This window comes from Zalophus californianus, chromosome 4 (assembly GCF_009762305.2).
Source record: "Zalophus californianus isolate mZalCal1 chromosome 4, mZalCal1.pri.v2, whole genome shotgun sequence".
In the NCBI taxonomy this organism is placed as follows: Eukaryota; Metazoa; Chordata; class Mammalia; order Carnivora; family Otariidae; genus Zalophus; species Zalophus californianus.
In genome coordinates, this window is record NC_045598.1 from 184256542 (window position 1) to 184282304 (window position 25763).

Consider the following 25763-nt stretch of genomic DNA (forward strand, 5'->3'; position numbering starts at 1 on the left):
CAGAGGGTATTGTGGTAGCTTATATTTGCTCCCCTTGCTTCAAATATTTCTCCTTCTTTTCCTTCAGTTTCTGACCTACTTTCCATAAATGTGAAGAAAACTGGCATTTATCAAGTCCTGGCACGTGTAAAGCAGTGTGCCGGGCAGTACGTATGTGATCTCCTTTGTCAGGCATTTATGGAAAGTTGGTCCTTTTACTCTTCTCAACAGTCCTGCATTAATATACTTATGTTAACACAAACTTGATTTTTCAAATTAAGAGTTCATCTGTCTGAACAGACATACCTGGTGTCTGGCATGGCTACGATTTGGGTATATCTGACTCAAAACCCCATGTTCTGTCATGCTCTATATGTAGATCTCTTTGTTCTTTAAAAGAAGTCAAATTAGTGAAGTAACACAAGTTGAAGTCTTAAACGGTGAAGTCAAGGGTGCTTGTGCGTCTTTGACCTCTTGGCCTGTGGTGGAATTAAAAGGTGTTGTTGCCAGGAGTTCTAGGGTTCTCCTTCTCATGGGGTTGGTATTTTAGAGAGGCTAGGAAGGTTTCCCCCCATTTTGGAAATCACTCTAGGTGTAGGTACCTACTCTTCTTAATCTGTCTGTCTGATTTGAATGTTGGAAACAAAGACTTTTAAAAGATCCAGATTCTGTCATTTTCCACTGTAATGAATGCTAGTTAGGAGAAGATAATGGACCAAAATTATTTGTCTCTTGCTGACCGATCTAGGTTTTTTTCTCCTCGTTTTCCCCCCTGAATTTCATTATGTAAACAAAAAAACTTTAATGTGTATCATAATTATGTAAAATCATGTAATAAAATCTTTCATTTATTTTACTCACTGTTTTATCTTCAGATACAGTGCCTGGCATGTAGAAATGTTTTTTGAATGAATATATGAATGAGCAAATGAACATAGAAATGAGTAAATAATATTTACCTATTCTTTCAAATGTATTTGTTGAGTGTCAGCTATATACCAAGCATACCTTTTCTAGACAAGGAAAATGAGCACCAAGGAAGACAATCATGGTTTTGTTCTGTTGCGATCACCTCCAGTGAGGAAAATTAGATAATAGTCAAGTAAACAATAGATATTTTAGGTAATTTGACAGTGGAAATGGTTTGTGGCAGCATCACAGATACTCGGCGTAACCCGTGTAGAGTGAGCTTGGGAGATCAGCTGGTCTGACCAGGGGTCTGAGCAGCTCCTGGAGGGCATCGGGCTGGGGGGACAGGCGGAGACAAAGCAACCAGAGCACACAGCAGAGGGTCTCCCCCTAGGCCAGAGGTAGGGGTTGAGACTCATCCCAATAGCACGAAGCCTTCAGTGTTTTCATAGAAGGTGGGAATGGCAGGATCAGATTTGTATCTTAATCCTTCATCCTTAGGGTGGTGCTTGCCATTGAGTGAACCTTCTGTGACAGCTGCATCCGGATCAGCTCTGTACACAGAGCATTCCTGTTTCTTTTCTTATAAAGATGCCCTTTTAAGCATGGCTTTTCTTTCTTCAGGAAGAAGAGTTGAGGAAAAGTGGAGAAGCAAAGTACTTTCACCTCAATGATGACCTCCATGTTCTCATTGAAGTCTTCGCTCCACCAGCAGAAGCATATGCCCGGATGGGACACGCACTGGAAGAAATCAAAAAGTTCCTCATTCCTGTTAGTACAATTTTCCTTGATAGTTAATTTGCACTTCAAAGTCCTTCCTTTATTTTAATCCTTGGTAATTTTTAGCAGTAAGTATTATTTGCACAGCACTTTGTTAAAAGTGTCCCTGTGAATTGGCATTTTTCTTTCTTTATAAATGAGGCAAGGGATTTTTAAAGAGATTAGATAGTACTGGTCAGGCTACCCGGCCAAGAAAGTTGAAGAGCATAATCACTAGTTCATGTTTTGGGACTCATAAGTCCTAAGCCTTTTTGTGACACTAAATCACCTACAGATCCATTGTTCTCCAATATAAATGCAGTAGTGCCTTCCATGCAGCAAGCACCGTGGGTGGTGTTGGACCAGCAGACATAAATAAAGGCAGTCGCTGCCCTGGAGGACTATGTAGTGTAGGGGGAGGGAGCAGCGTAAGGCAATGATTTCAGTGTAGCATGGTAAATATAATGACAGACATATGCATAAGGAGCACGGAGAAGAAAGGGACTGTGCTGATAGTTACCTGGCTTTTGCCAGGTGCTTCATGCTTTGGTTTTTTGTTTGTTTGTTTTTTGTTGTTTTTTTTTTAAGATTTTTATTTATTTATTTGAGAGAGAGATCACAGTGGGAGAGGGAGAAGCAGGCTTCCTGCTGAGCAGAGAGCTGATGCGGGACTGGATCCCAGGACCCTGGGGTCATGACCTGAGCCGAAGGCAGACGCTTCACCGACTGAGCCACCCAGGCGCCTCTTATGCTTTGTTAATGTCACAGTTGCTGTTCTGTTTTTACGCTTCCCAGACACTTTGACATTGCTAAGAATGTGATAATTTAAACAGAATGTGTCCCTACCTCCATTATGAAAGTTAATTTAGGTTTTTTATATAATTTACGTGTACTAGATTTTTAAACTGAAACATTAAACGCTTTGGCTCTTTAAACAGTTTATTTAGAGAAGCTGTCATATCTGCCAAACAGCTGCCTGAGGTGAGACTGTCTTCAGCAGTCCCAGGTTGGTCTAGTAGATTGACTTACCTACCACAGCGTATGTGTCATGACTATATTACCTGTGAGGAAAACTGTTGAATTTATAGGGAAAGGATATTTTAAGTCATGATTGCCTTGGAAAAGCTGAGACATGGGATTGTATTAAGTCATTTTACTTGGGAGCTGAAAATGGTTCAACTTCCTTCATTCCCTCATGATGATCCCAATATGATGCCAATATAATGATCCATTTATTCACTTATTTTTTTTGTTTTGGTTTGGTTTTTATAGAGGAGGGAGAGAGAGGTGGAGGGCCAGAGGGAGAAGGGGATAATCTTAAGCAGCCTCCACACTCAGTGCAGAGCCTGATGCAGGGCTCGATCTCACAACACTGAGATCATGACCTGAGCCGAAATCAAGAGTCAGAAGCTTAACCAACTCTGCCACCCAGGTGCCCCCACTCATTTAGTTTAGAAACAAAGTTTTTTAGTACTTTCTATGTGATAGATACATGGGAACTAATAAAAGACATTCTTTTATCTGACCCTGTGGAGTCTATGTAATGGAAGAGACAGATAAGAATCAGATATTCATACAAACAATTATAAAATTGCTACTCTGACAAGACTGAGGAGAGGTCTAATGTCTTAGTGGTCATTCAGTGTGGACTGGGGAGTGCTGACCTCGCCACGTAGGCGGCCACAGGACCTCCCGCCCCATCCCCTCTGCACTCCTCCACCAGGACATGGATCTGACTTCTGTCCCCTTGAGTCTGGGCTGACCAGGAGAACTCTTTGCTGAACCGAGGGTCACAAAGATTTTTTGCTGTTTTCTTAATATTTTATAGTATTAGTTCTGTCATTTTAAGTGTGTGATCAATTTTAGGTTAATTTTTGTGTATGGTATGAAGTTAGGATCTAGGTTTATCTTTTCCTATGTAGATATCCAGCCAGTTGTCCCAGCACCGTATGTTGAAAATAAAATCCTTTTCCTATTGAACTGCAACACCATTGTTGACAATCCACTGAACATAAATGTATGGATTAGTTTCTGCATTCTCAGTTCTGTTCCATTAATTTATATGCCTGTCCTTATGCCAGTGTCACGCTCTTAATTACTTTAGCCTTCTAGCAATTTGGTGTGAAATCCAGGTTGTTGATTCTTTTTTAAAGAAAAAGTTCTATTTCAAAATTGTTTTGGCTATTCTGGTTCCTATGCATTTCTACATATATTTCAGATCAGCTTGGCAATTTCTACAAAAAAGCCTCCAAGGGTTTTGACAGAGGATTGAATCTGTAGCTCAATTTGGGGATAATTTCCATCTTAATAATACTTAGTTTTCTAGTCCATGACTACGAGTTGTCTCTACTTCACAGATTTTTTTTTGTTTCTTTCAGCAGTGTTTTATAGTCTTTAGGGTGCCCGTCTTAGACTTCTTTTGTTAAATTTATTTCTAAGTATTGTACGCTTTTTGATGCTATTGTGAATGGAACTTTTAAAATTTCATTTTCAGGGTGCCTGGGTGGTGCAGTGGTTGAGCATCTGACTCTTGGTTTTGGCTCGGGTCATGGTAATCAGGGTCCTGGGATCGAGCGCCACACTGGGCTCCGTGCTCACTGGGGAGTCCGCTCGAGATTCTCTCTCTCTCTCCCTCTGCCCTTCCCACTCATGCTCTCTTTATCTCTCTCCCTCAGATAAATAAATAAATCTTTAAAAAAAATTTTCATTTTCAGATGGTTACCAGGATATCGAAATGCAGATGATTTTTATACACTGATCTTGTATCTTGTGACTGTGTTGGACCATTAGTTCTAGTGTGTTGTTTTGGTTTTTATGGAATCATTAGGATTTTCTACATATAGAATTATGTTATCTGTGAATAAAGTATGTTTTATTTTTCTTTCAAATTTTAATGTCTTTATTTTTTTATTTTTATTTTCCCTTATCACACTAACTGGAACTTCAAACGCATTGTTGAGCAGGAGTGATGAAGATGGAATATCTTTGCTTGTTGCTTTTCGTCTTTCATCATTAAGTATGATGTCAGCTGTTAGGTTTTCCTTGCTGCCCTTGACCTTGTGGAAGAAGTTCTCTTCTGTTCCTGGGTTTTGAGAGTTTTATCATGAATGAGTGTTGGATTTTGCCACGTTTTTTTTCTGCCCCTTGAAATGCTCATGTGATTTATCTCCTTTTTTTTTGTGAATAATAGTATATTGCATTAGTTGATTTTCAGATGTTAAGCCAGCCTTGCGTTCCTAGGTGAAATCCCACTTGGTCATATTACATTTTGCTACACTTGATTTATGAGTAGTTTGTTGAGAATCTTTACATCTATAATCATGAGGGATGTTGGCTTGTCGTACAGTATTTTTATAATCTTTGTATTAACCCTTACATTTACCATTTCTGGTACCCTTCATTTCTTTCTGTGGATAGAGTTGCCATATGGTGCTACCTCTTTTCAGCCCAAAGGACTTCCTTTAGTCTTTCTTATAACCTTGATCTGCTACCCCCAAAAATTGTTCTGTTTTTTTTCAGAATGTCTTTATTTCCCCTATATTCTAAAAGATAGTTTATGTAATTCCTGGCTGACAGTTTTTTGTTTCAGGTGGTAGAAGGCCGGTCTGCTGCTTTCTGGCCTTCATTATTTTTGATGAGAAGGAGTCCTTAATGATTTTGTTGTTTTGTGCATGATCTGTTGCTTTTCTCTTGCTGCTGTCACGATTTTGTCTTTCTTCTATTTTCATTAATTTGACTGTGATTGTGTATGCTTAGCCTCCTTACTCATTAAGCTTTGTGGATCCATACGTATACATTTTTCTTCAAATGTGGGACGTTTTCAGCTATTGTTTCTTTAAAATTTTTTGCCTTTTTCTTTCTCCTCTGCTCCCATCAGTCCTGGATTCCCATGATTCGTATGTTGATACACTTGACAATGTCCCACACGTCTCTGCGGCTCTTTCTCTTCATCCTTTCTTCTCTGTGTTCTTGACTGGGTAATTTTAATTGGCTTATCTTCCAAGTTTGCAGACTCATTCTTTTGCCATCTCAAATCTGTCTTGAACTCCTTTGGTTAAATTTCATTGTCGTTGTTGTGCTTTCTCTTCTTTTTTTCTTTTTGTCTAAAATCTCTCTCTCTCTCTCTCTCTTTTTTTCCCCCCCAACATCTGTGCCTCTCCAAGACAGTTCTTCCTACTGCTCGCTCGCTTGCTTGCTTGCTTTCTCTCTCTCTCTCTCTCTCTGCGTATGGGTCACGTTTTCTTGTTTCTTTGCATGTCTCTTAGTTTTTTTTCTTTTTTGTTTTGAAAACTCCACATTTCAGATAACATAGCACATTTGCATTCTGATTCATTTTAGTCTCCAACGGTGGTGGTTGTTACAGGTTTTTCTTTTCTTCGTTTCTTTAGTCATTTAGTTGGACTAAATCTGCAGAGTCTGTCTACTTCATGATTTACGGCTTTGTTCATTTTTTTCCTTCTCACTTTTATTTTAAGCCTGCCCTGCTGGGCACGTCTTCTGTGTCAGCATTGCTCAGACATCACCAGTGATTAGTCAGAGGCTGCGCTCACACACCTGTGTTAATAAGGCTTCTGCCCTCTGCTGATGGAATTTTGGGGGAGCACCCGTAGACTAGTCAGTTGTCACATCTTCCCTGGCCTTTACTGTATTTGTGATCGAAGCTTAATCCCTGCATCTCCTTTGCACATGCCCAGAGTCACTGTCAGGGAAGGATGTGTGGGGAGCTGTAAGCTCTCTCCAGTCTTGGCTGTACGTGTGCCTAGCCTTCCATTCAGCAGACATGTGCCAGATGTCAAGGCTCTCCATGGCTGTTAAGTGTCTGGCTAGTCTGCCAGGTCTGTTGCTTGCCCCACCCAAAACCTGAATATTAGGATTGCCTGTTCACTGGACTTCTATGTATTTGCTACCAAAATTGTTACTGATATTGACAGTGCTGTTGGGTATGAGGGTTTTTCACACTTTCTTCCAAATTAAGTGAACTTCCTGTTGCAGCAAACTATTGGTTTTCGTGTCTTTCCCCAGCGGTAGAACTGACACAACATCTGAGCTGGGGAGGAGGGATGGCTGCGTCCAACTCCCACTTGTCGTACCTGACATGAATAAATTTACCATGTTTTCAATTTGATATGTAACTTCAGTCAGTTCCCAGAGCTCTGAAATGGTTGTTTTTAACTGTTTAACTGTGTGGTCAGCTTTTATTGTTGCTTTTTATGGAAAGGCTTTGCTCAGCTCCTTGTTTAGCTAAACTACAAGTCCCGTATTCTCTCATTACATTTATTTTTTTACATCTTAGATTATTTTGGACCTCTGACCATATGAGAATGTGTAAAATTTCCCTTCATTCTTTTTAGTGTCTGCATAATATTCCATCATATGCATGTTCTAGAATTTATGTAATCAGTCTTCAAATAGTGAACATTTATGTTATTTCTTATAGATTATAATACAGACATTGATCCCAGGATTAATCTTTGACATAATCATTGGCGTATTTGGGCAAATATATCTGAAGAGAACAGTCTTGGCAGAGAATCCACTAAATTTCAATGAATTATTTGTAATGATTCCAATAAAATAAAATTAGAAAAATAACTTTTTTCCCATTCTCTAGGCTAACACACTTAAGTATGTTCTAAATTTGCTAGATAATAAAATCCCATGTATACCTTTGTAATTAGAATTCTGATCACTTTTCCACTCTTCACAGTTGATGACATGTTAGAATTAGTGTGATAATATGCTCACTTTTCTGATAGGAAGTTAAAATGGTAATTTACTAATGACTAGTTTAAAATGTAGAATTATCATTTAGTCTGTGTGCTAGCATATGTCACTTGGTTTCCCTCCTGATTTCAAATCATCATATTAAAGACTGAGAAAATTGTAACTACAATGATTTTATCTGTAGTGCTGACAGAAACCGTCATCTAAGGTTTCAAAAGGTTGTCTGACATCACGAAGCTGGTGAGTCCAGTTGGTTAAATTTAGGCTTAACCCAAGATGTGTTGACTCAGATTCCATAATTGGTTTCTAACTACATGGTCTGTCTTCTTGAAAATGTAGTTTTACAAAGATTATGTTTAGCTTTCATTCTAATTTTTTGACACCATTGTAATGACTTTACTTAGAGCAATTTCTTTTTCCTTTTTAAATTTTTAATGGTATTTTTGGATGCTATGTTCTTTTCCCATGAATCTGTTTTTGAACCACATTCAATTTTGTGTCACACCTCCTAGCACTTTTCAACAGGGCAAATATTTAGCATTTATGTAGCACATTTTATTTAGCATGTGCTTTGCAAATAATTTATTAATCTTCACACGTTTTTAGTAAAATGGTAAGGAACATATTAATCGGCTTGTTTTAGAGAGGTTGAAGTAATGATAGATTCAGATGAGTCTTTTGAGATCGTAATACCCTAAATAAGTTAGAGAAAGAACCTCTATCTGCAGGAAAGCCTAGACTCCTGGTTCTTTGCCTCTCCCACTAAATCATAGCAGGTTGAATTTGTCTTCGTTTCCCTCCTCTGCAAGTGTTTGCTTTTTATGGTTTCAGCTTCCTCTTGACTTCCTTTTCGACTGGTGTTCGTGCTATTTTTCCTCTTCCACAGTGCCTTCCATACAGGTTTCAAGTCATTTTTTACACTCTGCTTTTGAAAACTAAGGAAGAGATAGCAGATTTGTTTTTATAAATGTACTAAGTCTATTTCATATTTTAAACTCTAAATAATTCAGGAAACTGTTGCCCCTGAATCTTCTGTTCACACTCAGAAAATTGTTGCTTCTATCGTAAGAGCCTCCCTTCCTCGCTCAAGCGGCTGTCCCTCCTGTTCTCTTTGTAGAGCCACGCAGCTGGAAAACCTGCCTGCCCACACCCCCTCTTCCTTCCCCTGAGATGGATTCCAGCTCCACCCTTCCCCAAATCACCATTGCTGAAGTCGGTATTGGCTTTACTGTTGAATCCCATGGGATGAGTACCTGGCTGCTTGACAGAACGTGAATGCAGCACTGACTTGCTGTGGCTTTCACACTAGCATGACCTCCGTGTCCTTCTCAGGCCCTTGTCTCCCCTTTTCCGTCTCCGCCACGCGGCTCTCCTGTTACTTACGTTGATGTCTGGAGCCCTTCTCTTGCTCCAGGAACGTGCCCCAAGCAATTCTGCCTATTGCTGACATTTGTATGCAGATGAGTTCTTGCTAGAGGTCCCCACAACCACCTTCAAGCTCAATAATTCTCTAGAAGGACCAGCAGGACTCAGAAAATCGGTTAAACACTGTGATTATGGATCATCTCAACAAAAGAATACAGATCAAAATCGGCAAGAAAAGGAGCACAAGGCAAAGACCAGGAAAAGTCTGGGCTTCCCTTCCCAGGAGAATTACATAAGGACGCATTTACTTCTTCCAGCAATGATGTGTGACAACACACGGGAGGGGTTGCTAACCAGTAAGGCTCCCCTGCACCACGGTGTGCACGGTTTTTATTGCGGACCGGTCACGTATGCATACAGCACCCCTGTACCTGACCTCAGCTACTCCCAGTCCAGCACCACCACCCCACTTCCTGAGCCAAAACAAAGGTTCCCCACTAATGCCATTGCTAGGGCAGACTTATCTGTCCCACAGTGGGACAGCATGGCCTCAAGCCTACGCATACAGAAACTCTCTTAGCAGGCAGCCCCCTCCGTGAGCTTAGAGGTTATCTTCTGGGGGCTGGCCACACGCCCGCCTTGATGACGGGCCCTGTTCTGTGCTGTGTAGGGCCTGAGTAACCCTTCCTTGTCCACTTCTGTATCTATATCTTTAACTTCTAAATTTCCAGTTTTTGTGTCTGATTGCTATGGGACATCTCAGTATTAATATGTCATAGACCATTGCATATACAACCTGTACCAAACTGATTACAACATGGTACCACTGTTATTTATCCTTCTCATTTTCCAGATGCCCACTGACATTCTTGACTTTGCTGATATACCTCCCCCCTCTAGGATATTACCATTTATAATAAAATTAAACATAAATAACACCAAATCTATCTTTCCTCATCCTTCCTGCCACTTCCCTACTCCAGGTTGTCTTTACCACATACTAGAATTATGAGTTTCCATCTGGAATTTCTGCCTCTAGTGTGCTTTTTTCCATTTAATATCTTTATGGAAATATAAATCACATAGCATAAAATTCAGTCCTTTAAAGTATACAATTCAGTGACTTTTCGTGTATTCATAGAGTTCCACAGCTGTCACAATAACCTAAGACCATTTTTATTACCCCCCAAGTAAACCTCGTAATGAACAGTGACTTCCCATTCTTCTTCCTCCCTAGTCAACCACTAATTGGCTTTTTTGCTTTTTACACAGCCTTTATGGAGATATAACTCACATACCCTACAATTCACCCATTTAAGGCATACGGTTCACTGGATTATTGTACATTCACAGTTATGCAGCCATCACCACAGTCTGTTTTAGATCTTCATCGTCCCTCAGAGCAGCCCCATACCTTTGGGCAAGCACTCCCCATTCCAGCCCCCTACTGTCCCACTTCTCTGTCTCATGCCACCCGTAATTTGTCTCTATGGATTTGCCTGTTTTTGACATTTTGTGTAAAACGGAACCATTTGTGTAGTCTTTTGTCCTACCTTCTTTCACTTAGCATACTGTTTTCAAGGTTCATTAAAGCTGCTCTTTATTGCTGGATAATATTTGATTGTATGGGTATGCCATGTTTTATTTGTCCATTTTTTATTAGTCTAGGACTTTGGTTGGGGTTATTTCTATTGTTTTAATAATTCTATTATTTTTTTGGCTATTATCAAGAATGCTGCTGTGCACATTCATGTACAGTGTTTTGGGTGGATGGATGTTCTCACTTTCTTGGGTATGGCCTAGGAATGGAATTATTAGGTCACATAGTAGCGCTGTGCTTAACATTTTTGAGGCAGTGTTAAGTGGTTTTCCCAAGTGGCTGGACCAGTTTTCATTGCCTCCAGCAAGGTGTAAGGCTTCCATTATCTTCAGTGTTCTCCTTGTTATTATAGTACCACTTGTTAAAGAGACTGTTTGAATATCAATCTATAGTAACTTATGTCTGGGCTCCCAATTCTATTTCATTGATCTTTATGTCTACCCTTTAGGCCAGTACTACACAGTCTTTGTTACTATGGCTTTGTAGTAAGTTTTGAAGTGGGAATATATTAGTCTTCCCACTTTGTTTTTTTTCTTAAAATTGTTCTGGATATACGAGGTCCCTTGGCTTTTCATATAAATTTTAGCAAAGAAGCCAGCTGGGATTTTGATAGGGATTTCCTTGACTCTGTAGATCAATCTGGGAGGTGGGAGAGCAGGGCAGGGATATTGTCATCATAACAGTATTAGGTCCTCCTATCCGTGAATATTGGGTATCTTTCCATTTACTTAGGTTTTAAAAAAATTTCTTCCAACAGTATTTTGTAATTTTCAGTGTACAAATCTTGCTTTTATTTTGTTAATTTATTCCTAAGTATGCTGTTCTTTATGATACTGCTGTAGTGGGGTTGTTTTCTTAATTTTATTTTTGTATTGTTCATTATTATTGTAAAGAAATAAAATTGATTTTGGTATATTGATCTCATTATATCCTGCTACCTTGTGTAATCTGATTATTTAATGTTTTTGTGGATTCTTTGTGATTTTCTATATACAGGATTATGTCATCTATGAATAAAGGTTGTTTTAGTTCTTCCCTTCCAATCTGAACACCATTTCTTTCTTTTTCTTACATTATTGTCCTGACTAGAACCTCAAGTATGGTGTTAGATAGAAGGGGTGAGAGTAGACATCCTTGTCTTGTTCCTTAGGATGATTCTTGTACTTTTTTACTATTAAATATGTTGACTGTGGGTTTTCCTAGTTTATTGAGTGTTTCCATCATTAAAGTACTGGATTCTTCTCTCAAATGGTTTGTTTTTTCTGTATTAAAATGACCATTTTTTTGTTCTTTATTATTATGGTATTACATTAATTTTTTTTATATTAAACCAACCTAGCAATTCTGGTGTAAGTTTTACTTGACTCTTGTGTATATTTCCCCCTTTTATTTTGTTTATGCTGCTGGATTTGGCTTCCTAATTTTCTTTGAGAGCCTTTGTATCTTAAATTCATAAAGATATTCGTCTATAGGTTTCTTTTCTTGTAATGTCTTTGTCTGTTGTGGCACCCAGACAGTACTGGCTTTATAGAAACAGTGAGGAAGTACTCCTTCCTCTTTCATTTTTCTGGAAGTTTGTGAAGGATTAGCATTAATTCTTAATTAATTATTTGTAGAATTCACCATTAAAGTCTTATGGGCCTAGGATTTTCTTTGCAGGACATTTATTGAGTATTAATTTAGTCTCTTGGCTTATCTGTCAAATTTTCTGTTTCTTCTTAAGTCAGTTTTGGTAGTTTGTGTCTTTGTAGGAATTCATCCATGTCTTTCTGTCATCTTAGCTACCTAATTTGATGGCATACAATTGTTCATAATATTTCTAAAACATAAACTTAGATATGCAACTCTCCTCCTTAACACTATTAAGTGCTTTTTAGTACCTTTAATTTTAAACCTTTGAAGTTATATTTAAAATGACTTAAGGCTTTGTTTAATTTGGTTTCTGCTTTTCTCTCCACTTTGAGACCACGCCCCCCCCCACACACATACACACCCCAAGTCATTCTTAAAATTCAGCCATAGAGCACTTCTTCCTGTTCCCTAGACACCATTTCTTTAGGTCTTAAACTGTGCTTTTACTTCCAACTAGAGTACTTTATTACCCCTTTTCTGGTATTTAGTTCATACTCACCCTTAGATGACACTTCTTATAGAGAAACCTGCTCTTATTGCCCACAGCTGAGTTAGAGGGCTTTCCTTTTTGACCATTTAGACCTGAATTTTCCTTTTATTGTGAAACAGATCACACTTTTATTTACTTATTGTATGTCTGTCTTGATGACTCTTGAATGGGGTTAGAGATATTCAGGAAAGGAGGAATCAAGGAGGACTATCAGGGTTTCTCAGTTCAATATTTAAACAATAATGTAAGATAACAAAGAGCAAGTTTCCAAGAATAAGATGTTTTGGAAATGGTGCATTTTTGGAAATGGTGCATTTTTCTAGTATAATATCCAAATGGAAATATACAAGAAGAATGTGTACATGTGGTTCTTAATTTCAGTAAAGCTATGCTGTGGTATGTATGTCTTCCTGCTTTGTCAGGTTGTTTGCTCTTCAGCTGCAGGGACCCGGGCTTGCTCCTCGAGCTCTGTTAGTGGCCCTTCACAGATCTCAGTAACTACTCATTGAATTGAGTTGTAAATAACAATGCCATGTGTCTGTATATCGTATTTTAATTTTATTGTAAATATCTTACTTGGAAAGTAGGCCCAGCCGAAGGAGTAATGGCTGATTGTAGAAAATTTTAGTTTGGGAAAAATCCTGTTTTGTTTTGTTTTTTTCCTTTTTACAACAACTTATTGATGCATTTTCATTTCAACAAACTCGAATCTTATTTTATGAATTCAACTATTTTCCATGCCCTTTTTTTCTTTTAAAACTTGTTTTATTCTTGTCCTAAATACTTTTGTATTTTTCACAAGAGGTGAATTATGCTGTCTTCTGTCTTCTGTGTAGGACTATAATGATGAAATCAGGCAAGCACAGCTCCAAGAACTAACATATTTGAACGGTGGTTCAGAAAATGCAGATGTACCAGTTGTTCGAGGGAAACCCACCTTGCGTACAAGAGGTGTACCAACCCCAGCAATAACCAGGTAGGTGTAATTAATTGACTTAACTTTTTTGTTGTTAGAATAGGGTACCATGGCAACAGTTTTAATGTCTGCTTTCTTAGTAGTCAAGCAGCTCTATCAGTGTATCAGTACAAAGCCTGCATGAATATATTCAGACATTATGATGTCATAATTAAGGGGATTCACTTTGCTTGGACTGAGATCTTCTTGGGTTTAAATAGAACCTGTACCACTTAACTGGCTGATGACTGTAGACAAGTTTATTTATCTCTCTAACATTAATTTTTTAATTTTTTAAAATGAAACTTGTTTTAAAGTAATAGCATTGATATGGATATTGAGGTCCTGGAAGCATGTGCCTTCCCCATTGAGTGTAGGATTAGGCCAGCTCTTTGCCACATCTCCAGTGTTGAGCACAATGTCAGGCACCAAGTGAGTATCTAAAAGCCTGTTGTCATTTTATTCATTGAGAATGCTCTGTGGTATCCGAAAACTCCTCAGCAGGTCCAGGTACACAGAATTTTTTTTCTGTCTTTGGATTGATGACTATGTTTAATATGAAAAATGTTTTAATGAATTCATAAGACTGTTTAAGCAAACCCATATATTGAGATATGACTATCTCAGATTTATTTGAAAATTTTTAATTTTTTTAATCTTTGCATCCAAAAGAACTCTGTAGAAAGAAGTAACACAGATTTTTCACTGGTGACTGTATATATTTTTTCAGATAGAATTTTGCGTGAAATAATTTAAAATAGCATTCTTTTATATCTCCAAGTTCATTTGGGTGGAATAAAAAGTCAGTTTTCTTTTCTTTTCTTTTTAAGATTTTATTTATTTGAGAGGGAGAGAATGAGAGAGAGAGAGCACGAGAGGGAAGAGGGTCAGACTCCCTGCTGAGCAACGAGCCTGATGTGGGACTCGATCCTGGGACTCCAGGATCATGACCTGAGCGGAAGGCAGTTGCTTAACCAACTGAGCCACCCAGGCACCCCCAAAAAGTCAGTTTTCTTATTGAGTGTTGCTGATCAGTGTATGGTCAAAGAGAGCAATTACAAATAGGTGTTATTGCAATGTAAAATAAACAGATCTGTACCAAGGGGATTTTCTCTATAAAAAAGGCTAATAATAATGGGATCGCTGTTGATGGTTTAATGAAATAATTTATTTAGGTGTTCAGTAAATGGTAAATCCCTTTCATTTCCATTTCTTCTACCATTAAATTTACTTTAAATCATAAGAAATTACAGTTGCAACTTGATCATTGTGGGGTGTAGGGGTACTGACCCCTTGCATAGTCAAAAATCTGTGTATAACGTTTGACTCCCCAAAAACTTAACTAATAGCCCACTGTTGACTGGAAGCCTTACTGATAACGTAGTCAATGAATACACATTTTGTATGTTATATGTGTTAAATACAATACAAAATGTTGTATTATTAGAATAAGATAAGTTTGATAAAAGAAAATGTTACTAAGGAACTCATGAGGAGGAGAAGATGCATTTACACTACTGCATTTATTGAAAAAAACCTGTGTGAAAATGGAGTCGTGCAGTTTAAACCTGTGTTGTTCCAGGGTCGTCAACTGTACTTGCTTCATTAGTTTCCTGTGGCTGCTGGGATGAATTCCCACAAAGTTGGCGGCTTTAAACAATAGAGATTTATCACTTCTGGGGGCTAGATGTCCAAAATCAGTATTGGCCAGACCACAGTCAAGGTGTTGGTGGTGCTCCCCCTCTAGAAGAGAGTCCTTTCTTTGCCCCTTGCAGCTTCGGGTGCTGCCAACAAGCCTTGACTTGTGGCCACATCACTCTGGTCTCTCTGTCTGCATGTCGATTTCTGTCATGTCTGTCTTCCTTCTCCATTTGCTTCCCTCTTCCACATGATAGCATTTAGGACCCACCTGGATGATTCAGAGTATTCTCCCATCTCAAGATGCATTCGATAATCACAACTGCAAAGGCCCTTTTTCTAAAGAAGGCAACATTCACAGAATGAATCTCCTGGACAGAGGGCGTAGAGAAGAGAGCACACTCGGTGCCACTGTTGAGGGCACTTTTTAGGAGATGCTGTGTTCCTTAAACCAGATCTGTCATTTTGACTAAAGATAATTTCTGATTTCCCTGTCAGTTTTTTTTGTGTGTTTGTTTGTTTTAAGATTTTATTTATTTGTTTGTCAGAGAGAGAACGAGAGGGAACACAAGCAGGGGGAGCTGCAGGCAGAGGGAGAAGCAGGCTCCCCATGGAGCAGGGAGCCTGATGCGGGGCTCGATCCCAGAACCCTGGGATCATGACCTGAGCGAAGGCAGACGCTTCACCGACTGAGCCACCCAGGCGCCTCTTGCTGTCAGGTTTTAAATTAAGTTGAAAATGTTATGAACAGGTGAGGAAGGCGGAAGCTTTTTGGTTTTTAGATTATAATATCTGGAGAAACACCTCTGTCTGCCCAGATGAAAAATTATTCCTCTTGATGACGCATATACATTGCTTGCCATTGAAAGCGTTTCCATTGTCTTGACAGTGAATATTGTCTTTGTGGTGGAGCGTGGCTGGTTAGCGCTCGGCACTGGGCAGAGCACTTTACACACACCCTACCCTGCCTTCTTTCCTCCATTTGATTATGGGCTTCCTCAGTACAAGATATTCCAAATACTCTGCTTTTTTACAGCGTAATATTCCTCTTCATCGAAGATGTACTCAGAGCCCTCCTGTATTCTTTCTTAAGGCCTCACTCTGTTTAGTCTTTATTGATTACTTTGCCATATTTCCTGTGTGTTCCACCCCTGGCTGGCAACTGCTTGTTTCATGAAGTTGGTGCTCGTGTCCTTCTAATACCTTTGTTCTCATTGTTCCTCTGCCCACAGTTCTGTAACCCGTCTCAGCCCTTCACCTGTTCACATCCTCCTTCTCTTTGTGTTTCACACCAAAGCTTATTTTAACACTTCTACTGTATCTACTATTGATTGCTTTTCTAAGCATTTACAGATATTAACTAGTATTTTCTAAGCATTTACAGATACTAACTAGTAACTAATATTAACTACAGATATTAACTATTAATTACGCCTCATGTCAACCCTGTGAGGGGGGCACTGGTGTGTTAACTCACCATTTCACAAGTGAGGGAGGTGATGACTTGTCCAGGATTTGTAGACCCTGGTTCCACAGTCCGTGCCTGTCCCCTGTCTGTGATCCTCCCCTTGGATTTCATCCAGAGTCGGGCTTTCTCCCATCCATTCTGCCACTGCATTTCTTCCATAGAGCTTTGATTCTGTCACGTTTACTGCGTTTTTATTGCAGCCCATGATGGCACCTTTAATACAAGCTATGGTGAAAATACTTTTATGTTTTTTACTACTTTTTCTCATTAAATCACATATAGTAACTTGCCAAACTAATATGCACATCTCCCAGAATAAAAATAAATGGATGTGGAAATTAGGACAGAAAGTTACAAAACCCTAAGGGTGAGGTTAGTACACCAGAGTACAGTCGCAGAGTTGGTCTTCGAATTATGCTTTGAGCTTCCTTGTAACTCAAGCCGAGGAAAACATGGGCATCAGTTCACACTGTCTCAAGGTCTAAAAAGTAATAAAACAGAAGACAGATGTACTCATCGAAGCCCAGGGCCTTTTGGTCCTCAGACCTGCGAGAAATCGCTCCAGTGCACAGTCATCAGTATATCTTTGCCATCTCCAGTCCCTCAGTACACCATTTTGATTTTACCTCTGAAATAAACCTTAAGTCTGGTTTTCATTAATCACCTCTTCCATCCCCCCCTAATCTAGCCACACTGCTCTTCCACTTTTCATTTTCAGTCTTTAATGACCTGTTAAAATTAGATTTTGTCTGCTCCCTGCCTCAGTTTCTCTGGTGGCTCCCTTTGCAGCTGCAAGAACACCCAGACTTCCTGCTGTGCTCGACAACACCCTCCTCTTCATCTGGCGATCTCCCTGCCCTGTCTGAGCTTGTGGTTTTCTGCACTGTGGCCAGGCTGGTCTCCTAACTATTTGGTAAACTGGCCAAGCTTATTTCCCTCCCAGGCCCTTTGCATTCGCTGCCCCCGCTGCCCCCACCTTGGGACACTTTGTCTGGGCATCACGTTGTAGGGAGACATAGGCACGTGTCTGGGAAGCCTTACTGATGACCTTGCTGAGAGTCATCGTCCCCCAGTCCCAAAGCTCGGGTACAGCATCCTGTCTCGGTCCCTTAGTAGCATTTATCACACTGAATTCTGCCTTTTTTATTTGTTCACATTTTCATTGGCTTCTCCTCATTATAATGTAAACCCGTAAAGGCTCTTGTGTCCCTAGGACCTGGCGTAAAGGATTCACTCAGTAAATAATTGTTAAGTGAATATGGTACAATAGCAAATCCTTCAGGCTCTTTTTGATCAAGTGTCAATCATTTACAATATTTTGTGTTAATGTGGTTCGCTGTCCCATGACTGAATGTACTAGGGGATTAACTTTGTGGGAATGGTCACACAGTTGTCACCATTTTGGAATTTTAGACTGGAACAAGTTACTGCTGGAGTCTTCATGAATGTTCCCCACTGTTACCACTTCAAGATCCTTTTCTGCTGAAAGATGTAAATGACCTAAAATTAAATCCTGCAGTGGGAAGTAGTACGTGTTTTAATAAAGCCTTCGTTTCATTTCAAATGGGAGAACTAAACATCCCCCTCTGTTAACTCAGGAGGTAGGGCGGTTTCCTTACTTCTGGTCTGTCCTGTGCATGCCTCCGAAACACTGCTGAGAAATGTGGTGTCCCCCGCTCTTCATGCAGACCCCGCAGAGAAGGAGGCTGTGGAGGTGAGGCCACTCCAGGCAGCACGCTTTGGGCAGGTCCTCCCCGCCACCCTGACCTGCTGCCCCGTGGTCTGGCTAGGTGGTCTCGAACCCACGGGGATGCTCCCTCCACCCTTTCTTCAAAACAGCTGCCTTGTTCTGTGTTGCTTTTCTCCTGACCTTTACTCTGGCCGTCTGGCCCTTCCTCCCAAGTAGCTGGCAGTCTTACCTTGCCTACATTTGAGACCAGAAGCAGTAGGAAGAAGAGTGGACCAAGCAGGTGAAGCCTGCCTCTTTGAGGAGTGAAAACATGTTCATCAGTTCTGGCTGCTGAATGTGGTGGTTTTGACCCAGGACATGAAGCTGACACAGTGCTCAAGGCTCTTTATAAGCTTTCATTAAATTGGGGACATTTTCAGCTCTGGTTTCTGTACATTTTTTCCCTGCCCTTTCCTTTCTTCTCTCGTGGACTGAAGTTCCACATTAAATCTTTTGGCTGCATTTCCCAAACTGTATGCCAAGGTGCTGGGGTGCTGCAGTGTTTCCCAGGACCCCTACAGTCCTCAGCATCTCATACATACTGCTTGAGCTCTCAGCTTAAGGTAATTGTTTGTACTTTCAACATTAAATTGTGCCCCACTGATGTCCTTTCTTTGTAAAACCAGCATTTTGTCAGTTTCTGTGTTAAACAACAAGTGGCCACAATTCCTTTGCCTCTAGGGCACTACATAACTTCTCAAACGTGAGGTCGTATAGGACAGTCACTCGCGGGTCCTCATCTACACTGATTTCCACATGGTTTCACTTTTTGTTAAAATCGATCGTGAATGATATCATAGATGCTAACGGTTGTTTTAGTGATTGAAAATGATGTATTTTCCCCCATAGTGTATGAAATTATGAGAATGTTATCAGGAAAACTGAATAGTTAATATAAGAGTCATTATTTATATTTCACCAGTATATGATATGATTTGTGTTAATCTACCCAACTATATTAAAAATCCTTGTTTTTTTTTTTTTTAACTAAAGATACGGGAAAACGACAATATATTTCTTTTTCTACTAGCCCACATTATAGACATTTTCTATTAAAAAATAACAACACTTTCTTGGGGTGTAATTTAAATTATTTGATTCCCTGTTGGACTTACCTTCTCAGGACATTCTACCACCAAACTGTCAGAAGAGAAGTCACCCTCCTCTCCTTCCTTCTGATCTAATAAAAACCTAGGCATTGGAACGTCACACATGTGCCCCACTTCCCAGGCAGAGAGTAGTAGATGACTTTCCTGGGAAATTATTTCTCTTCTTTTCTTGCCATAAGGTTCATGGATTTCTCCTACTGAGCTGCTCCCTCCTTCCTCGGTATCCACTCGCTTTCTGTTCCAGTGGTCCCTGAGGGCATATTAGTGAGTGGCCATACTGGAGTGGATTAAGGGGAAACAAAAGGAGAAAATGGAAAATGTGTGTTTTCTTTTAAAATCATGTTATTTTATTTATTTATTTATTTTTATTTATTTATTCGAGAGAGAGAGAATGAAAGATAGCGCGAGAGGGAAGAGGGTCAGAGGGAGAAGCAGACTCCCTGCTGAGCCGGGAGCCCGATGCGGGACTCGATCCCGGGACTCCAGGATCATGACCTGAGCCGAAGGCAGTCGCTTAACCAACTGAGCCACCCAGGCGCCCGTCTTTTAAAATCATTTTAATAGGCTTTGGGAAGACAAAAGCCAAGGCAAATAGTGTTATAAGTAGTGTGAGAACTTTGTACAAAAGCTTGTAATTCCAAAGCCAGCCAGGGGCTAGCAGGTAAGAACGGCAGCTAAGCGCGGTTCTCTTGGTCACAGCTTGGTCGACCGCGTGCGTGCCAAGTGCAGCATACGGCCAGATAAATGTTCTCAGCCCCCCTGCAGGTGTCAGTGCCAACTGGAGGAAGGTTTTTGACGTCCAGTTTGCCAACTGATTTTTCCCTACGATAATACTAAACAAGCGCTGATAAACTGAAGACAGTTTGGGGCCGATGGAATCAAGTGTGTTCATGTGCGGTGGGACTATCCTCCCACCACACCCTGGTTTTTCAGAAGCTTTTTGTTTTTTTTTTAAGATTTTATTTATTTATTTGACAGAGAGAGACGCAGCGAGGAGGGAACACAATCAGGGGGAGTGGGAGAGGGAGAAGCACGCTTCCCTCCGAGCAGGGAGCCCGATGCAGGGCTCGCTCGATCCCAGGACCCCGGGATCATGACCTGAGCCGAAGGCAGACGCTTAACGACTGAGCCACCCAGGCGCCCCTCAGAAGCTTTAACGTATTTCTTCCTCTTTGAAAATCAGTCTCTTCCTGCTGTTAGGAGGTCATTTAATGTCACAGAGTATCTTCGAGCTCTTTCTGTGACAGGGATTAAAGTTACAGAGATGGCTAAGTCATTATTTTGACTTCAGGGAGTTTAAGAAGCAAAAGTCAGAGAAACAATTATGGCAGAATGGTGTAAGAAGGGGATGGCAGATATGAAAACAAGTGGAATGGAAATAGAAATGAGGGGCAGATAATTTTTTCAAGTATTGTATCTACTCATTTGAGAGAGAGAGAGCACAGGAGTGGAGGGGTAGGGGCAAGGGAGAGGGAGAAGCAGACTCCCTGCTGAGCAGGGAGCCCAGTGACCAGAGCCTAAGGCAGATGCTTAATCACCTGAGCCATCCAGGCCACCCCATAAGGTGCAAATAACTTTGAATGGGGAACAGGGGAAAAGACAAGATAGTGCCAGAGGGAAGTCAGCCCAAGCAGGCGGCAGAGACGGGAAAGCAGAAAAGATGGGGACTCTTGGCTTAGAATTTGGGTGTGACTCTGTGGGAAAATTAGTCCCCTGGCTTTTTCGAGGTGTAGGTCCTCAGGGGATTTCTCCCCACGCTGAGCCCTGGTTTCCTCGGCTGTAAAATGGAGCTAGAACACTGAGCCCATGCTAATCGAAACCCTGCTTAATTTTTATCATGTTCATGGGCTTAATTTATTCAACTGTGCCATGATTCCTTTTCCGATTACGCAAAATGGTCCCACATCACAATTTGAATTCTTATGGAGGACCTTGGGCAAAGTACACATCTCTCTTAAACTCCTTTACTATTAATTCACTGTTACCAGAGAGGAAGAAGACTTGTCCTGCATAGTTGCAAAGGCAGAAATAGGGCCGTTACTTAGAAATGATGAAGACTTTTGCAATTTTTATTTTTAAATAAAGAAGAAAAGTAAAAGCATGCTAACAGAATTGGAAGACAGTGACAGGCTTCAAAGTAAGGAATGAGCTCCCTGTCTTCAGGGGGATACATCACTGGCAGGAAAGAAAAGATAAATGCATTTCTTGCACTTTATAAGAGGTTGTGCTGCTCACACTGTTTTACTAAGAACTAGTTGGTAACTTCTTGAAGAAGAAACAAGTTGCCTTAGGTTTATTTTATACCCTGTACAATGTAGAATAATGAAACAGTTGCTCATGAATTTTTCTTTAATTGTGTGGGAGATGGGATGGATCCCAGAATGAAGAACAGGTCTGTAAGTCCTGGGTCCAAACCAGGAGCAGCATCACCCGAGAGCTCATTGGAAATGAAATCACAGACCTCCTGGCTCCCAACTCTGCCCCGACACAGGTCCTCGCTGGTGATGAGGACGCAAAAGAAGTGTGGACATGCTGCCCTAGAACCACATTTCAGATCATCTCTAAAGGTGTTAAGAGTAAGGGCTGCCAGAGGATCTGGAAGCTTCGGTCGTCATTGGCTTTGACGATTTCTTTTGCACGTTCTGAGGGATTATAACTGCAGGCTACATTCCCTGTTTGCTTTTATCTAGCCTGTCATTCACTCGTCATCTCTGGCAAGAAAGAAAAGTCTCAGAACAATTAAATTTCCCTCTCAGAAAACCACAGAGATGAAGACAGGTTGTCCATGAGTTTGTTAGGGGGTCTGTGGGAGAAATAAATTGCCCCTTGGGTGGTTAGTGCATCAGGGCATGGGCCTCAGGTGGCCGTCTGGGAAGGTGAGCTTCCTGCTGTGATACTCGTGGTGCCAAGCAAAGACCCTGCCATTGGCTCCCTCGGGCACAGCCTGTGATCAGCTGTGGGCCCGGCCCAATTAATAATGCTGGGGCTGGGGCGCCTGGGGGCTCAGTCGTTGGGCGTCTGCCTTTGGCCCAGGTCGTGGTCCCAGGGTCCTGGGACCGAGCCCCGCATCAGGCTCCCTGCTCGGTGGGAAGCCTGCTTCTCCCTCTCCCACTTCCCCTGCTTGTGTTCCCTCTCTCGCTGTGTCTGTCTCTGTCAAGTAAATAAACAAATAAACCTTGAAAAAAAAAAAAAATGCCGGGGCTGGCTTGAGCATTCAGGGCTTCTGCCACCAAAGTCATTGTTTTACCCTTTTTGCTCCTCATAAAATTTATAGACAAAAGCCAGACACTGTAGTAGTATAAGTTTATACTCTTTCTCTCCCAGTCTGCATTCTTGCTCTGAAATGTATAGCGTGTGCGTAAAGGTGCTGTTGCTAACTGATGTGATCTATACCTTCACCTGTTCTCTCCTTGTCTTCCGGTAAGCAGCCCGAGAAAGGTGTCAGGACAGATTCCAAGTGGAAGACTGCATAATAATTACCACTTACTAAGTGCCTGAGTTAGGTTAGGCACTGTATACATTCTGTGTGTAACCCTCACGACTGTCTGCGAAGAGCGTATTATTGAGGCCATTTTACAGGTAGAGAACTGAGGCTTGGCAACCAGGTGACAGAGCAGATTTGAGTATGGGAATGTTGGAACTCAGAGCATGTACTTTTTCATCACATCCTAAAACCTCTGCCAATCTATAAATTATTAGTTCCTGATGAATCAGTCATTCAAAGCATTGTTTCCATGAAAGTACCTGTTCACAGACCTTTCTAGATTATTACCATATCTGCATTTCAAACCAGGAACCAGGGTCTCGCTGCTGAAGAATGCAAACAGAAAGAACCATGACCATCACAATGATTCGTCTGCTTCTAAAGCTTTCTGTTCAGATGGGTGATCTTCCTTCTTTCCCGTTAGCCTCATTCTGAACAGGGTGGCCACCTAATTTTATCACTTTGAATCAATTTTTCAAGTAAAAAAAATAAATTCCCATTGATTATCGTTATCTCATCTAACAGACATTTTTTTCTCTTCTTGTCCGCATGTTATCAGTCCAGCTGTTAAACTTTACCCTGAACTTCATTTGTAGCATTCAGTGGATACTTTGGAGATTGATGGGATTTTTATGTCAGCCTGCTACTTTCCCCCATTTCTTCCTCTCATCAGAGTATCCTTTGAAGCAACTGTGCTGCTTCACAGTTCTCATGGAATTTCAAACACTTAAGAATGACTCTTCAAAGGATCTTTCATAGATAAGTATCCAGAGCTACATATATCAAATGACTTGTCTGAAATTCTTAACAGTTTAGTATGAGTCCATATACCCAGAGGGCACATAACCAAACAGGGTAGATGATGCTGAGAAAGAATTGTGAGCTTCTTGAATTTATAAATTTATGTCTTTCAATTTGATGGAACACTTAAATTTAGATTCAGAAAACATGCTGAATGTTTCATGGCCCATGTAGTACCTTGGATGGCAGGTAAGGAAGGTAAGGAAGCAGGGGCCTTAGTTTGAATAAATTTCAGATGAACTGAAATATCACATAGGAATTAGATCTACTGTAATTAGAAACTACTCTTCTCTAATCATATTGAAGATGGTTCTAGATATATCCTGGAGATAAAAAGATGAGTAAGACTAGACATTGTAGTGTTTGTCATTGCAATTGAGAGTGATTGAAATCTACATAAATGGTTGATTTTGATTGAGTAGGAAATGTGCTAGATACTTTCTGTGTCCTGTGTCATTTTTCCTACACAGTACCACTAAGAAATGGGTTGTGTAACTCACTTCACTCTGGAGGAACTGGCTTGGAAAGCTCAGATTTGATTAGTTTGAATATTAACTAGAAAGCGGCTATTAAGACAATAAGTATAATCAATAATTGAATTCAGGTCTGACTCCAGTGTCCTTTCTCTTGACCACCGCTTTTACTGTGCCAATTTTTATAGCCTCGATGAACAAAAACAGACCGAATTTACAATACTTAAAAAAGGAATAATACAAGTTACCTAAGGGTGAAAGTCTTAGATTTTGTACCTTTTTGATGGCTTTAAAGTTTTTAGAAGTACTGGTCAGGTTCTTTGAGGATGTCCCTCAGCTTGGATGGGTCGGATGTTCTTCTCAAGATTAGCCTGGGGTTATGGGTTTGGGGAACAAAAACCACAAAGGTGAAGTGTCATTTTCATCACATCGTGTCAGGTGTTGCCTGCTGTCCACATGACTTTGTGCTGCTGATGTTGCCTTGGTAACTGGGCTGAGGTCATATTTGTTGGGTTTCCCCACTTAAAGTTACTTTTTTCCCCCATGAGGGGTAGAATATGTACATAAATTATTGGAAGACTTCTCTCTTCTCTCCTGTTTATTATTTCAATCATTTGTTTACATTTGTGTGGACTTATGGATATTTATATGTTTTATACATTGGTTTAAAATCCGATACTGCTTTATTCTTTTTACTCACATTGTTTTAGCTTTAGCCATTGGGTGTTCTTTCAGTTGGCTCCTCTTCTCCTTTCATATACCCTCATATTTTTTTATTGGTCATTCATTGATTCAGTCATTCATTTTTTATTACATCCTTACTTTCTGTTCTACAAGTTGCTCCAGCATCATCTTGCGTACTTCCTGCTCTAGTCCTGGAATCGGCCATTTCTCCGAGGAGCCCCGGTTCCTTTTATTGGAGAATGGTGTGAAAGACCAAGATCTGGGTGCTGGTTCCGCTTCTTGCTGCTGGTGTGTCCTTGCTTCCAGGCCCTGTCAGCTGACGGAGCATGGAAACATGTATACTACTAGCCCATGTACGTATACACATCTGTGCATCTTTCCATGTGTGAGTGCCTGTACCTATAGTAAATGAATCAAGAGTTGATACTGATGTCTCTGATTCCAGTCCATTACCATCGTGTTCATTCTAGCCTCTTCCCCTTGCTTATCTGTAACCTTCACTCCAACACAAGAAGTGTGGCTTCCATCATCCACCATCCATTTAATTGCTCGAGTCCAGTGTATGTGTAGAGTGTATCAGAATCATTACCTATCCCTGGACCCCTCCTCATGGGAAATAAGCCTATCACCTAGAGCAGTGCTTATGCGTAGTTTCTTTTGCCTTTAGTCTTACAAGCTTCACTCATTTCTAAGTTTATTTTATTTTAAAAATTTTATTTATTTATTTGACAGAGAGGCACTGCAAGAGAGGGAACACAAGCAGGGGGAGCTGGAGAGGGAGAAGCAGGCTTCCTGCTGAGCAGGGAGCCCAATGCGGGGCTCAATCCCAGGACCCCCCGTTTGTTCCACTGTTCTGTGTATTTTTCCATTAAGCAGACGCTTAATGACTGAACCACTCAGGTGCCCCTCTAAATTTGTTTTACTCAACTCATAAAGGTGTTTTATATGTTTTTAATGCAGTTAA

General features: G+C 40.5%; 1 protein-coding gene across 7 annotated transcripts in view; it reads left to right on the plus strand.

Moving 5' to 3' along the window:
• The window catches only part of KHDRBS3 (KH RNA binding domain containing, signal transduction associated 3), a 180503-nt gene that overhangs the window by 84216 nt on the left and 70524 nt on the right, over nucleotides 1–25763 (plus strand). For all 7 annotated transcript variants that reach the window (XR_003523740.2, XR_003523741.2, XM_035727224.1 and 4 more), the window contains 2 exons: nucleotides 1513–1659; nucleotides 13295–13434. Coding sequence is in view for 5 of the 7 variants with exons in the window: in XM_035727224.1 (XP_035583117.1) it covers nucleotides 1513–1659; nucleotides 13295–13434 (287 nt within the window). In the remaining 2 variants the exon portion in view is untranslated. The remainder of the gene's footprint in view (nucleotides 1–1512; nucleotides 1660–13294; nucleotides 13435–25763) is intronic.